This window comes from Nyctereutes procyonoides, unplaced genomic scaffold (genome assembly GCF_905146905.1).
Source record: "Nyctereutes procyonoides isolate TBG_1078 unplaced genomic scaffold, NYPRO_anot_genome, whole genome shotgun sequence".
NCBI lineage: Eukaryota > Metazoa > Chordata > Mammalia > Carnivora > Canidae > Nyctereutes > Nyctereutes procyonoides.
This window is the reverse complement of record NW_026575125.1, coordinates 68,452,556-68,469,254: the sequence shown is the minus strand read 5'-3', so window position 1 is coordinate 68,469,254 and position 16,699 is coordinate 68,452,556. Positions and strand designations below refer to the sequence as shown.

General features: G+C 34.3%; 1 protein-coding gene across 3 annotated transcripts in view; it reads right to left on the bottom strand.

Annotated features, from left to right (window-relative positions):
* DIAPH2 (diaphanous related formin 2) overlaps positions 1-16,699 on the bottom strand; it is a 1,101,152-nt gene that overhangs the window by 847,411 nt on the left and 237,042 nt on the right. For all 3 annotated transcript variants that reach the window (XM_055337637.1, XM_055337638.1, XM_055337639.1), the window contains one exon: positions 7,781-7,920. In XM_055337637.1, the coding sequence (XP_055193612.1) occupies positions 7,781-7,920 (140 nt within the window). The remainder of the gene's footprint in view (positions 1-7,780; positions 7,921-16,699) is intronic.

Below are 16,699 nucleotides of genomic sequence, written 5' to 3'. Positions count from 1 at the left end.
CAACAAAACTCAAAGACAACCTACAGAATGGGAGAAGATATTTGCAAATAACATATCAGATAAAGGGCTAGTTTCCAAAATCTATAAAGAACTTATTAAACTCAACACCAAAGAAACAAACAATCCAATCATGAAATGGGCAAAAGACATGAAGAGAAATCTCACAGAGGAAGACATAGACATGGCCAACATGCACATGAGAAAATGCTCTGCATCACTTGCCATCAGGGAAATACAAATCAAAACCACAATGAGATACCACCTCACACCAGTGAGAATGGGGAAAATTAACAAGGCAGGAAACAACAAATGTTGGAGAGGATGTGGAGAAAAGGGAACCCTCTTACAGTGTTGGTGGGAATGTGAACTGGTGCAGCCACTCTGGAAAACTGTGTGGAGGTTCCTCAAAGAATTAAAAATAGACATGCCCTACGACCCAGCAATTGCACTGTTAGGGATTTACCCCGAAGATTCAGATGCAATGAAACGCCGGGGCACCTGCACCCCGATGTTTCTAGCAGCCATGTCCACAATAGCCAAACTGTGGAAGGAGCCTCGGTGTCCATTGAAAGATGAATGGATAAAGAAGATGTGGTTTATGTATACAATGGAATATTACTCAGCCATTAGAAACAACAAATACCCACCATTTGCTTCAACGTGGATGGAACTGGAGGGTATTATGCTGAGTGAAGTAAGTCAATCGGAGAAGGACAAACAGTGTATGTTCTCACTCATTTGGGGAATATGAATAATAGTGAAGGGGAATATAAGGGAAGGGAGAAGAAATGTGTGGGAGATATCAGAAAGGGACACAGAACATAAAGACTCCTAACTCTGGGAAACGAACTAGGGGTGGTGGAAGGGGAGGAGGGCGGGGGGTGGGGGTGAATGGGTGACGGGCATGGAGGGGGACACTTGACGGGATGAGCACTGGGTGTTATTCTGTATGTTGGTAAATTGAACACCAATAAAAATTAATTTATAAAAAAAAAAATAAATAAATAAATAAATAAATAATAAATAAATAAATAAATTCCAGGTAGCTAATATACAGTGTAATATTAATTTTACGTGTAGAATTTAGTGATTTAATGCTTACATACAACACCCTGTGCTCATCACAAGTGACCTCCTTAATTTTCATCACCTATTTAACTCATCCCCCAACCCACCAAGCTCCCGTCTGGTAACCATCAGTTTGTTCTCTATAGTCAAGAGTCTGTTTCTTAGTTTGACTCTCATTTTTCCAGTGTTTGTTTTGTTTCTTAACTCCATATATTAGTGAAATCATATGATATTTGTCTTTCCCTTACTGACTTATTTCAGTTAGTATAATACTCCTTAGCTTTATCCATGTCATTGCAAATGGCAAGATTTCATTATTTTTGATGGATGAGGAATACTATACTCCATTTTAAAAATTCTTTATCCATTCATCAGTTCGTGGAGACTTGGGCTTTTTCCATAATTTTGTATATCGTTGATGATGCTTATACAAACATCGGGATGCATGTGTCCTTTCAATTGGTATTTTTGTATTCTTTGGGTAAATACCTAGTAAGACAATTGCTGGATCATAGGGTAGTTCTATTTTTAACTTTTTGAGGTACCTCCATACTGTTTGTTACAGTGGCTGTGCAACTTTGCAATTCCCACCAAAAGTGTAAGAGGGTTTCCCTTTCTCTGCATCCTCAGGAACACCTCTTGTTTCCTGTATTGTTCATTATAGCCATTCTGACAGGTGTGAGCTGATATCTCATTATAGTTTTGATTTGTATTTCCCTGGTGAATGATAATGAGTATCTTTTCATGTGTCTGTCTTTCATCTGTATGTCTTCTTGGAAAAATGTCTCTTCATGTCGTCTGATTTTTTAACTGGATTATTTGGTTATCAGATGTTGAGTTTGATAAGTTCTTTATAGATTTTGAATACTAACCCTTTATGAGATACATCATTTGCAAATATCTTCTCCCACTCCATTGGTTGCCCTTTAGTTTTGTTTCTTTTTTTTTTTTTAAGATTTTATTTATTTATTCATGAGAGACATAGAGAGAGAGGTAGACACGAAGGCAGAGACAGAAGCAGGCTCCATGCAAGGAGCCCAATGTGGGACTCCATCCCTGGTCTCCAGGATCACGCCCTGGGCTGAAGGTAGGCACCAAACAGCTAAGCCACATGGGCATTCCAGTTTTGTTGTTTCTTCTGGTGTGCAGAAGCTCTTGATCTTGATGAATTCCAAATAGTTCATTTTTGCTTTTGTTCTTGCTTCAGGAGACATATCTAGTAAAAAGCAGCTATGGCTGATATCAAAGAGGTTACTGTGTATGTTGTCCTTTAGGATTTTAATGGTTTCCTGCCTCACATTTAGGTCTTCAATCCATTTTGAATTTATTTTTGTGTATGGTGTAAGAGAATGGTCCAGTTTCATTCTTCTGCATGTTTCTTTCCAGTTTTCCCAACACAATTTGTTAAAGAGACTGTTTTTTTCATTGGATATTTTTTCCTGCTTTGTTGAATATTAATTGACTATATATTTATGGGTCCATTTCTGGATTTTCTATTCTGTTCTGCTGATCAATGTGTCTGTTTTTGTGGCAGTACCACACTGTCTTGAGGTGGTAACTAACCTTTTTGATTCATCATTTTAAAAAGAAAATAGAAATTTAAAAAATATAAGAATTTATATTTCTCAGAATATACTCAAAAGATGAATCTGAATTTAGTAGGTAAAATAAGATTACTAACAGTTAATAACAACAGTAATAATATTAGCATTGATACGAAAACATTTTCAAATTTACTTATTCAGTTAATTTAGAATCAATTTCAATATAAATGATATATCTTATATGCCAACAAGCCATAGAAAAACAACCCTAAGTGTATTATAATTATCAATCATATTCTTCAGTTTCCTCAGGCTTACATGTCTTTGCCCAAAATAGTAGATAGTATTTCCCAAGGATTGTTATATTATCCTCAAAAGTTTGGCTCATATACAAGGCAAGACTGGAGAGGAAGGGGAGCACTATCCAAGTCATTCACCTTCTAAACAAAACTAAAAAGGAAGTATGAATGTTGGTGGAAGGTTTAAAATGCATTTTAGAAATCTGCCACCGAAATATGCATGTATAAGATAACCCAACCTAAAAATGTTTGTTGATTTCTATTAATTTTATAGGCAGATGTACTTACTATTCTTCCACTGGAGTCTCTTACCTGCAGTAGAATTCCAGTAAAGCACATGATTTCAATCAGAAGAATAAGAGGAGCTGAAAGGTAATTGATAAAGCTAGAAAGAACCCCAAGGAACAGAGAAAAAGGACAGTTATCGCCAGATAATAGCAGAAGGAGAGAGATTGGTCCTCCCTTAATTTTGGTGTACACATCACAACATATCAATCAGTTCCCAGGCACAAACACAGCCAAAAAGGGCTTTTCTGGTTACAATTTCCCTAGTTCTGGAGGAATATTCCAAGAGTGAGAAAAAAGTAGCTACCCATCCAATGGCCACTTGAACCAACTCAGGCAATTCTGAGAGTGACCTACAAGGTCATAAAATATCAGACTGTGATCTCAGGGTTTCTGCAATTGTGTGATATCACAGATACACACACACACACACACACTCACTCACACATTTCCTAGACTGTATCTTTCCACAATGAAATTCTAAGGAAGAAATACACCCCTCATTGCTTCTCCTCCAATGTGGTTTTCTTCAAGGCAGGCAAACTTTCAAGAGTAGTTCAGAATTTCTTATGTTTATAAAGACTAGAATTTGCAGAGATGTCTGATGACTTCAATAACAAATAGATATATTAACTATTTGTTGTTTCTGAAAAATTGTCATTTACGAATTTTCTGTTTCTGAGGGGAGGAAAAGTTAATTTTATGCCTCAGAAAGCTTAAACAAGTATTGATAGCAAGTTTTCATAAGGGTTGGCAAAAAAGACCATATTCTGATAGTTTTCCTGACAGTATGGATTACTGTCAATGCTGCACTTAAAGGATTTTCAATGTTTTACACTTCATTTTTGTGAATGCAGCTAAGACAATTGATGATTTTCTCTTCTACCTGTCCAAATATCTACTAATATAACAAAATTAGTATCTTAAAAGATAGCATCTTTATGTATATAACTGAGGACTTACTTTATTCCATTATTTAAAGGTATCACATAATTTAATAAATACTAGTATGTACTATTTATTATGACTAGGACGTGTTATTATATTGAGGAGAAAAATTTATTCTGAATAATTAAAAGTATTAATCTTCAAAAAAAAGGCTTTTCAAGTGAAATTAGAAAAAAAATCACAAAGGAAAGTCAGTATTTTTGAAAAAGTATTTTAAATAAAATGTTCAAATAAAATACCAGTTATTAACTAAGCTTAATATTCATATAATTAGTTTTATTTGTTTGCTTAACCTGTAAGAATAAAACGTTGTTATATATATATATAAAATTGAGCATTTAGTACTCTACAGAATACATCAGAATATCAAACTTACAGAAAGTCTGGTCCATGAACCATGTAACTACAACAGACTACAATTTAATCCAAATATCACCACATTATATTTGAAGTAATTACTAAACTAAATAACATTTTAAGAAAACATTTTTCAAACATAGTATAATCTTACTCTTTAAAAAGTGCACTTAAACATAGCATAACCTATGTTTGCTGTTATTTTAGTTATAATCTTATTTTTAAACATAAGCTTATATTAATAAGATCTGGTATTTAAAGGTTGTAAAATCTTATTGTTATAAACCTGTGGTAGTAAGAGTTGTTAAACATAATTTTAGTTTTAAAAAACATATCTATGATAAGAGCAAATCACTCAATAAATATTGAACTCAGCATCTGAATTCATAAATTGTTCTCTTCAGCACATTCAAATTAGTCAGTTACTATATTTAGCAAGAGATAATATGACTATAAACTAAATCCAAACACAGAAAGTCTAATGTAAAAACAACAGAATTTTTGTTTTTGTCTCTTAACTGGTTCCCTGACTGCATCTATAATCTCCTAATATATGGACATTTCAGAAAAAGAAGCTCCCACACAACAAATAATTTTTATTTTTCTTCTGAACCTTTTTTCTCCCAAATCCATTCATACAGGACTGTTTTCATTTGCTTGCTGGTAAATCCAACAAAAAGTCCAGTCAATTTATACATTACCATCTCCTTCTGAGCTTCAAATACAGTTGGAAAAACAGAAAAGTTCAAAGCATTTGGAAAAGCAGTGAGATTCAAAAGGATGCCAGTTGAGATGTTTTGTTGCAAAAAAATCTACTTCCTAAAAGTCAACAGATTAAACTCACTCACAGATGGAGGCAAGGATCTTCAGAAAATGAAAAATCTTTTTCATGCTTCAATCAGCAGATTTAAAATGCTCCTCATCCACAGTGGGGTAGATGTAGCCCTCATTGGTGAGATAATCAAGGGCTTGCTTGATGGCCCTGTCACTCATGCTGTGAAGCTGAGTCTGGAGCTCATGCACACTGTTGCCTTCCTATTGAGGACATTCAAGATTCAAAATGCAGGACTTCCTTGTGGATGAAGTGGAAATTGTGGTACTCGCCATAATTCTGGACCTCATCTATGTTTGATGGGACAACAGGCCAACTGGGCCCAGAGGCCACTTGGTGGGCTTTATCCAGTATCATATGTGCATTGACCATTTCCAGAATATGCGTGGTGGACTCATTCATGTCCTCCAAAACACGGATGTTAAATACCTCAAGACCCTTTACTTCTTTAAAACATTTGAGAACACCAATCGCTTTGATATATACTCCTACTGGAAGAAGCAACATCCCCTATTTTGCTTTATTTCTTCCCAGCCACTGGTGGACCTCAACAAGCTTGGTGATCACATCATCAATTCTATTTTAAAAATGTAGTTTGAAGCCCTATCTGCGTTCCTGATTATCCCCAGAATAGAGGCCTGGGAAACTTCAATTTTCCTAATCCTGAAGACATTGTCAACCAGGGTGGAGGTGAGCATTTGGTTTACACAACAAGGTAATATCCTAGATTCACATCCTGGATCGTGAGGCCTCAGTAGCAGTAGCTGCACGACCCTTAAATGACCATTCATTGCTTCCAAAAACTCCACCCACAGCAGAGGTGCTGGCATAGGTCACAACCCCACTCTTATTAATCTTAAGGAGAGCTCAGACAGATTAGGAGATAGGTTTTTGCTCTAGTCAGTGAGTTCCTCAAGTGTGCTTTAACCTCTACAGAAGGCTATAATCAAAAGCTTTGACGTGTTTTGATACAAAGAGCCTCATGTGACCTGTGGAGCCAATCACCTACCAGAACACTGCTGCTTCCAGCCAATCAGGACCTACCAGCTTCTCACCTGGTCCCATAATTCTTTGGAGTTGTCTGGTAGTTGCTGTACTATATTTTCAAGGCCCTGCATGTAGTTTCAAGCCTTTCTTGCTATCTTTATGCATTTTTAGTAGGTACCCCTCTCCTTCATTCCTAAGTGCAACTTCTTCTATACTTCCTTCTTAAATATTCATTTATTCACCCATTTAATCAACCAGAAAATTTCAATAGAAAATTTCAGAGCACACAGTGCACTATGGTAAAGAGCTGTAGGTTTACATGGCAGGGGTTCCAAAAATGGTTATGGTTCTCAAAGAATTCATATTCTTGTTCAAATCATTAAGACTAAAAGCATTCTAGAAGAAATGACAAGACAGTCATCTTGGAATGATCATCATACTCAAAATGAGTCACACCTTACCACTGCCTTTTTAATTTTTTTATTACAGAATTATAATTTTCCAGTTATTCTGACAAATGTCTATAGGTAAAAATAAATAATATCATATATTTTGAACTTCTACATCAATACAAATAAACTCTATATTATTGTCAAGGTTCTATTAATAGGTCAGAGAGAAATACAAAATGTGGGCTCCATTATATATTAAGAAAAACGTGAATAAAATCAAAATACCATTTCTGTATATTTTTATGCAGTATTTTCTGAACTTTGGGTTGTAGCAATTTATAAGAATATATCCCAGAATGATTTCATATTACATTGAAAATGTATTTTTCCTCATAAAACATTTTATTTTGGTTAAAATTAACTTAAAGTTTTTGTTATGATGAATGAAGGACATCACTTAGTGGAATCCACCACTGGTAAAGAACACCTTAAAAAACCCTTTGTGGTTAAAAAACAGCCTAAATGTATACAGCTTTGAGTTCATTAGTACCTTCCCTCATTTATTTTACTGGTTAAAATAATTTTGCTATCTCAAAATACAAAAACATATGAATAGTATATCTAAAACTTGTAGAAAAAAAACTGTATTTCTCAGGTTAAAAATAAATAATATCAAATAAATAAATAAATAAATAAATAAATAAATAATATCAGAGCAATAATACTTAATTTGTTTTACAAATAAATACACACTGATTGTTATCTGAGCATACAGATATTCAAGTAAATGTAGATATTTAACTTCTGGGTCCATGTTTTATATAATGAAAGAGGAATTAAACATGCAAGTAATATTTGTATTCTGAAAATTACACATTATTAAGATATTAGATTAACTATTTTTTTAAATGTTTGCAAACTTATAATCAGACATTGCTGTTTTATTAGCTAATATCAGAATGCTAGTCAGAAAATCGTGAGGTTAAAATGATGTAAATGATTGTATTTCTAAAAACTACATACACTATAAACTAAATGAATTATATAAAAGTAATAAGAATGACCTACCTGACAGGATTGCTGGTTAAAGAAACACGCAGAGATTCAAGGCAATTAAGAAGTTTCTCATCTGAAATACCAGATCGTAATTCGTGAACATATTCTTGTGAAGACAAGGTGCATTCATGTTTGCTGTTTTTCAGCCCTCCCTATAAAAAAAAATATCATTTTATATAAACAACAGGCTTTAAAATAACTTTGAACATAAAACAATGCATGAATAAGTACATATTTTACTGTAGAAAAAGATGAGCAGAGTGCTATGCACTTAAAAATTCCTGGTCACAGAATTGATGTGGTAAAATCATGATATATATATCCCAACACTCTCCTCATCCTCATTTAAAAGTTAATTGTACTTCTAGTGCTCATATTCTAAACAGACTATGTACTTGAGATTAAGTGTCACTGACAGGGATGCCTAAATTTATAATCCAGGCACTGGCATTAACATTACCCGGTACTACTAAACCCACAGGATGAACATTTACAAATCATGTTAATTTACCTAGTTAAGATCCTTATATTCTATTTGAAAAAATACAGTGACCACAACTTAATATAAAACCTTATCATGTTCCAAAACTATTGAAATATATCAGAGAATTAGCTTACCTCTAAAAACAAGTGAAAAGTTATTAAAATGAAAAACAATACAGTCTCGACTTAGCATGTTAATCTATTCACTAATTCCCAACTATTCCTTCCTATTACTCCCATGTTGTAGATTAATCTTAAAAAGTCATTAAATGCATTTATCTGATAATGTCTAGTATTTAGCTCAATTTATAAAATACATAGAGTTATTTCTAGAATGTATTAACTCATTACAGCTCCTTAGCTTCATCACATTGCCATAACTACACAAGTAGTTTGGGGAAAAGACTGACAGGAAAACATCATCAACACATTCATTATACTAATAATTCAGTTTCACATTCTAGATATGTATAATCATAACTGCCCCACTCCTATATTACAAATATATTCCTCTGAATTAAAATTCTACTTTGAGTCATATTTTCCAAGTTCATACTAATCACACTTAGTTTCTGTAAGTACCCAAGCTAGAATAAGGAAAGCATTTTTTTTTCAATTTGGTAGAAAGCATATCATTAGAGGATACAGAATTACAAAATAAATGTATTGATAATGAGAAATGGATTCCATAAGGTTTCATCGTGTTTGACTTTTATTGAGAAGACCTCCTCAATATGGAAATTGTCAATCATTATCAATGTCTAAATGTTTTTAAAATTCCATTGAATAGTAAGTAAATGTTTGAAGTCTGATAATGTCTTCTGTAGGGGAATTGTGTTCCCTTATATTGCTGTAACACTATCACTATTACAACACTTAAGACATTGGGGTAGGGGTCATTATTTGCGTCTATCACTCTTCCAGACTTGTAACTCCATATATGCGAAGTATCTAACACAATGACTTGATTTAGTGAGCCTCAAAGGAAGTGTGCTATTATTGAATCTAACCATAACAATTACAGAACAAGGAATACAATTACATAGTTAGTTCCCATATTTTCTGTAATGTGCAAAACTTTATTTTTCTTGATTTGTTAGGATTTACAGATGTTCAAGACTTCTATTGAATGGATCATTACATGGCAAAGTAAAAACATCACCATGAAATCCTTTCCACATTTCTATAACTTATTTACTCAACTCTTAAGACTGTAGATCCACAAAGAATGATAGCAAGTAAACATTTAGAGTATAAAATGTTGCGAGTCTGCAGTCATAGGCCAATTTCATATGACCCTCAAACTCATTCTCTTAATGGATAACAAGGCCCTATTGACTCTTCCCTGGAGGCTTGTACATGAGTTTATTACTGTAGAATATAAACCTTTATAATTGCTGTTTTTTCTGCCTGAAGGATCCTTAATCCTGACATCTCCATTACTAACTCATCGTCTAAGTCCTCAACCCACCACATGCATCATCTCATCATTTTAAATTTCAATTATAATATTAGGTCTATGTAACCTTATATTGTTTAGTACTTTACTTGTTTACTGTGTCTTCCTCATTAAAACATAAGCTCTATGAGGCAGGAATCTCGTCAACCTTGTTCACCACTGTATCTCCAGATATTAACACAATGCTTGGCACACAGTAAGTACTCAAAGCATATTTCTTTTTTTTTTTTTAAAGTAGGCTCCATGCTGAGGGCTTGAACATGGAGCTTGAATTCACAATCCTGAGATCAAGACCTGAGCTGAGATCAAGAGTTGGATGTTTAACCAAGTGAGCCACTCGAGTGCCCCTCAAAACATTTCTTGAATGAATAGATAGATGAACTGATTGTGAATAAACAAATAGGTGAATGTCACATGAGTTTCAACATGCTGAAGCTTCAAAACTCAGGTTAGTTTTACCTCACAATATTATGGTTCTGAGATATTCCATTACCATATACTCAGAAATGCTAGTGTAGAACAGGTAAATTGAGACAATGTATGGCAGGCATCCTAGAAAGAGCTCAAAGTGTCACTGAGTTTTAATTGTGACCACTTCACTTATCTTCTAGGTAATTATTGAGCAGACTATTCAACTAGTCCCTATAAACCTGTTTGCATATTCATGATATAGGGGATCATATTTATTATAAACCTACCCTCATGTTTATTAAAAGGATTAAGACAATGCATATAAAGAGTTAAAACAGGTATTTCCTATGTGTTCTCTCATAAACACAGTAACTTACTAAGAAATGTTTGTTTCCTTCTTCTATCTAGTCATAGCTGAGATATTTATTTCTCATGGAACAACTGGGCCAGCCTAATACCTTGGGACTCCCTACTCCCCCAACTCTTATAAACAGGCTTAAATTATGTAATTTAGGATACTCTGCGGTTATATGGACTGGTAGCAATAAAATGGAGCAATATAAAAAATATATAACCTTGTAAAACAAGTAACTTTTACCAAGCTTTCAAGGGTTTTAATGTAAGTTCATAATTGAAGATTATGAAAACAATAGTACACAAAGGATGAGCTGACTGTTATATATCAGCTCATCTAATAGCATCATTACAGAAATAGAAAATCATGGTGACTGTCCAAGTTCCCTTAATTAGTGAGGTTTCAAGAATAAAACACTAATATTCTGGTACTCTGGTTATTTCTTTTTTCCACCACATGTCCCTTTCTCCCAATATTGTATAAAAAATTAAAGCACTAAGTATTGAATTATAAAATATCTATTCCAAATGACAAAATATCTTCAGCACAATCAATATCCTGCAATAAAATGTTAAAGAAATCATGTAAAAACTAAACAGTGCAATAAACTAATTCTCACTATATTTCATAGGGCTATAATCCAAGAATGACTTATTATTAACAACCTGTTCTGATACTGAACAAAGGAAACAACTAGATAATGGAGAGATAATAATGAAAATTTTAATTAGCTGCTCTGTATGAGATTAATGAAAATTACCACTGTGCCCATTTGATCTTTAAAAAATAATGCAAAGTTAGCAATTAGCATATATCATGCCATTCCAAAGCTAGTTTAACAAAAAGCTTTCCTAATTTGAAGCAATTCCTTAATTTGAAAATCATTAGGACAGAGATACTTGTCACTGTGACTGTGCCTATATTACTCTAGGATACTACACAAAAAAACAAAAGATATTTTGGGCCAGTTTAATGTTTACATACCCTTAATTCTGACATGAAATGTTAGTATTAAAATCAATTAAATAATACTCTTAAAAGAACATTTTAGGTTTACATTGGAGATACTACTTCTCATATCACTATTTTTTAAATTTAGTTTTACTTTAATTCTAATTAGAAAACATAGTGTTCTATTACTTTCGCATGCAACATGGTAATTCAACTTTTAAATACAACACCGGGTACTCAACACAAGTGCACTCCTTAATCCCCACGACCTATGTAATCCACCCTCCTTTCACCTCATTTACAACTTCTCTGGTAACCATCCTTTCTTCTCCTTAAATAAAAATTCATTTCTTGATTGGTGTGTGTGTGTGTGTGAGTGTGTATGTGTGTGTGTGTGTGTGCGTGTCTTATTTGTTCCCTAGTACTTGTTTCCATTGTTTCATTAAATTCCACAAGTGAAATTTTATATTTGTCCTTCTTTGATGGATGTCTTTCACTTAGAATAATACTATGTAGTTCCATTCATGTCATTGCAAATGACAAGATTTCATTCTTTTTTTATGGCTGAGTAATTGTTCATTGTATATACCACAACTTTTTTAACCATTCCTCAGGTGATGGACTATTTTTGAAATTTGGCTATTGCTGATAATGATACTCTAAACATAGAGGTGCATGTATACATTTGAGTATTTTTTAACTTTGGGGGTAAATATCTAGTAGTGACATTATTGGATCATAGTGACAATATTGGATCATAGTGACAATATTGGATCATTTCTAACTTTTGGACGAAACTCCATTCTGTTTTCCATAGTGACTATATCAGTTTGCATTACTACCAACAGTATAAAAGGAGTTCCCTCTCTCCCCATCTTCTCAATACCTCCTATTTCTTGTGATGTTTATTTTAGCCAATCATACAGATGTGAAATGATAGCTCATTGTAGTTTTGATTTGCATTTCCCTGATGATAGGTGATGTTGAGGATATTTTCATAGTTCTCTTGGCCATCTATAAGCCTTTTATATAAAAATGTCTATTCAAGTCTTCTAAGATTTTTTTAACTGAATTACTTGATTTTTGGGTATTGAGATTCATAAATTTTTTATAGTTTCAGATACTGACCCTTTGTCAGATACATGATTTGGATCACATCTGGAAGAGATAGTATTTTCTCTCTGGAGACAAAACTGCTGGCAAGCAACAGTGTACTCACCCAACCCTCATGATGGGCACACAGACATGCATGCTAAGTGTGGCTAACTTGGACACAAGCTCACTGCTGCTTTTATTGCAAATTCCATGGCCCTGTGCATTGGAGCTACTTCCCTTTTGAGACAAAACTGCATTAGTTCGAAGACAATGATACTCTCCCAACAGAGAACCAGCATGACTCCCAGCCATACCAGATCCCTAAAATTGTGAGTTCTAAAACTCAGCTGGGAAGCCTGGGATATAGCCTAAGGGGCACTGAACCAGGTGAAAACAGGGATCTGAGGAATGCCTGGGAAACAGGAGGGGAGATAGTTCACTCTTTTGGGAAGGCTTTGCCAATAAACAATGAGCAAGCACTCACCTCTCCAGAGACAAGGGAGCTGACTGGAGCCATTTCTACCTCACAACTCTCAGCATAAATTTACTTTAGGAACAGCACAGTGCCAACACTGGTGGCCAAAACCTCTTACACTGAATCCAGCTAACCTGCTCTCTGCTGATACTGTTTTTCTCATGTAAGAGTACCTGAAAACCAACACAGCGGGTCCCTCCCCTAAAAGACCAGCACAAACCTCTTGCGAGCACCACACCTATAGACCAGAATTCTGCAAAGCTTCAGCTGTAGTGGAAATAATATGAAATCTCTTTTAACAAGCATACTAGAAGCACACCTAGTTAAAAATCACCAAACCCTAGCCAACATACAAACACTCCCCACTGCAGGCAAGGAGAAACTCTGCAGAGGATTTATCTGAGGGGAAAGAGCAGCATAATGCAGAGTATACAGCAGAGACACATCCTAAAGAGCCAGGCGCTGGACCTTTTGTTTATAAAGCCATCACTCTCAGGAGCAGAAAACATTAAAAGGCTTTCTGAACAGAAGAAGACAGAGACCTAGACAAAATGCTGAGAAATGAACTCATCCAAAAACAAAGAACAAGAAAAGGTCTTGTCCAGGGATGTAATCTAAATAACATAAGTAAATGCCTAATCCAGAATTTAAAGCAACAATCATAAGGATACAAGCTTAGCTTGAGAAAACCATAGAAGACAGTAGGGGGTTCCTTATGTAGAGAAAAAGAGACATATCAATCAGGTAGAAATAAAAAATACAATAACTGAGATTTGAAACTGAGTGAATATAACATCCACAAGGATGGAAGAAATAGAGGAATGAAGAGGTCAGACATGATATAAAGTTAGAAAAAATAATGTAGCTAAAAAGAAGAGGGGAAAAATAATAGATCATGAAAAGAGACTTAGAAAAGTCAGTGACTCAATAAAGCATAATAACAATTCTATCATAGGAGTCCCCAAAGAAGAAGAGAGGGAAAAGTGGGCACCTTTATTTAAATAAATTATAGCTGAAAAATTCCCTAATCAGGGTACTGAAAAAGAAAACCAAATCCATGAGGCACAGGGAACAACCATCAAACTTTTAAAAAAGCAGGCCAACACAAAGATATATTGTAGTTTAACTGGCAAAACATTGAGATAAAGAAAAAAATCCTAAAGTTAGCAAAACAAAAGCAATCCTTACTTACAAGGGAAGACCAGAAAGTTAACAGCAGATCTGTCCACAGAAACTTGGCAGAGCAGAAGAAAATAGCATGATATATTCAAACTGCTGGATGCATATAAATATGGAGCCAAGAATATCCAGCAAGGCTTTCATTCAAAATAAAAAGAGAGATAAAGAGTTTCCCAGAGAAACCAAAACTAAAATAGTTAGTGACCACTAAACCAGCCCTGCAAGGAACATTAAAAGGGACTCTTTCCATGGGAGAGAAAGACTAAATGTGACAAAGACTAGAAAAAAACTGAGGAAACTTCCAGAAATAATGACTTTAACGGGTAATACAAAGGTGCTAACTTAGTATCTATCCATAATCACTCTAGGATCACCTGGCTGGCTCAGTGGTTGAGCATCTGCCTTTGGATCAGGTTGTGATCCCAGGGTCCTGCGATCGAGTCCCAAAGCAGGCTGCACAGGGAGACTGCTTCTCCCTCTGCCTATGTCTCTGCCTCTCTCTGTATCTCTCATGAATGAATAAATAAAATCCTTAAAAAAAAATCACTCTGAATGTAGATAAGCTCAATGCTATAATCAAATTATACAGTATCATAATGGATAAGAAAACAAGACCCATCTACATACTGCCTATAAGACATTCATTTTAGACTTATAAGACACCTGCAGGTGGAAAGTGAGGGGAAGGAGAAACATTTATCATGCACAGGGATGTCAAAACAAGGCCAGAATAGCCATACTTCTATCACACAAACTAGCTTTTAAACCAAAGACTATAACAAGAGATAAAAAAAAAGAGCATTATATCATAATAAATGGGGTCTATCCAATAAGAAGTTCTAACAATTGTCAATATTTGTGCCCTCAAAGTGACAGCAACCAAATATATAAAACAATAACAAACATAAAGGAACTAATTGATAATAATATAATAATAATGGGGGACAGTAACTTAACACTTATATCAATAGACAGATCATCTAAGCAGAAAACCAATAAGGAATGACATACTGGACCAGAAGGACTTCACAGACATATTTACAACACTTCATCCTAAAGCAGCAGAATATGCATTCCTTTCCAGTACACATGGGACATTCTCTAGAACAGATCACATACTAGGTCATAAATCAAGCCTGAAAAAAATGCAAAAAGACTGAGATAATACCATGCATATTTTCCAACAACGTTATGAAATTTGAAGACAACGAAAAGAAAAAATTGAAAAGACCACAAAAACATGGAGGTTAAAGAACATTCCACTAAAGAATGAATGGGTCAACCAGGGAATTTAGGAAGAAATAAAAAAATACATTGAAACAAATAAAAAATGAAAACACAACAGTCCAAAACCTTTTGGATTCAGCAAACCGGTCATAAAAGGGACGTATATAACACTACAGTTGTAAGTCAAGAATCAAGAAAAAACTCAAACATGCAACCAAACCTTATGCCTAAACAAATAAAGCTTAAAGCCAGCAGAACAAAAGAAATAATAAAGATTAGTTGGGAATAAATGAGATAAAAACAAAACAAACAAAAACAATAAAACATATGAATGAAACCAAGAGCTTATTCTTCAAAAAAATTAATAAAATTGATAAGCTCCTAGCCAGATATATGAGAAAGAAAAGGGCCCAAATAAATAAAATCACAAAGAGAAAAGAGATCACAACCAACACCACAGAAATACAATTTTAAGACAATATTCTGAAAAAAAAAATTGGGTGATATGGAAGAAATGGAAAAATTTGTAGAAACCTATGAACTACTAAAATCGGAAGAAATAAAAAGCTTGAACAGACTGATAACCAAGAAAGAAACTGAATCAGTAATAAAAAAAAACAACAAACAAAAGTCCAGGGCCAGATGACTTCCCAGGGGAATTCTACCAAACATTTAAAGAAAAGTTAATATCTATTTTTCTCAAACAGTTCCAAAAAAAAAAAATGGAAATAGAAGGAAAACTTCCAAACCCATTCTAGGAGGCCAGCATTACCTCAAAATCAAAACTACACAAAGACCCACTAATAAAGAGAATTAAAGGCCAATGTCCTTGAGGAACATTAATACAAAAATTCTTAAGAAAATACTACCAAATTGAATCCATCAGCATATTAAAAGAATCATTCACCACAGTCAAGCAGGATGAATTCCTGGGTTGCAAGACTGGTTCAATATTCACAAATAAATCAACATGATATACCACATCAAAAGAAAGGGTAACAACCATATGATCCTCCCAATAGATGCAGAGAAAGCATTTGACAAAATACAGTATCCATTCTTGATTAAAAACCCTCATCAAAGTGGGGATAGAGAGAACATACTTCAACATCAAAAAGGCCTTATATGAAAGACCCACAGTTAATATCCTCAATGGGTGAATAACTGAGAGCTTCTCCTCCACATTGAGGAAAAAGACAAGGATGTCTACTCTCATCACTATTATTTAACTGGAAGTTAAATTACGGATGCCAGAATTCCTAGCATCAGTAATCAGACAACAAAAAGAAATTAAAG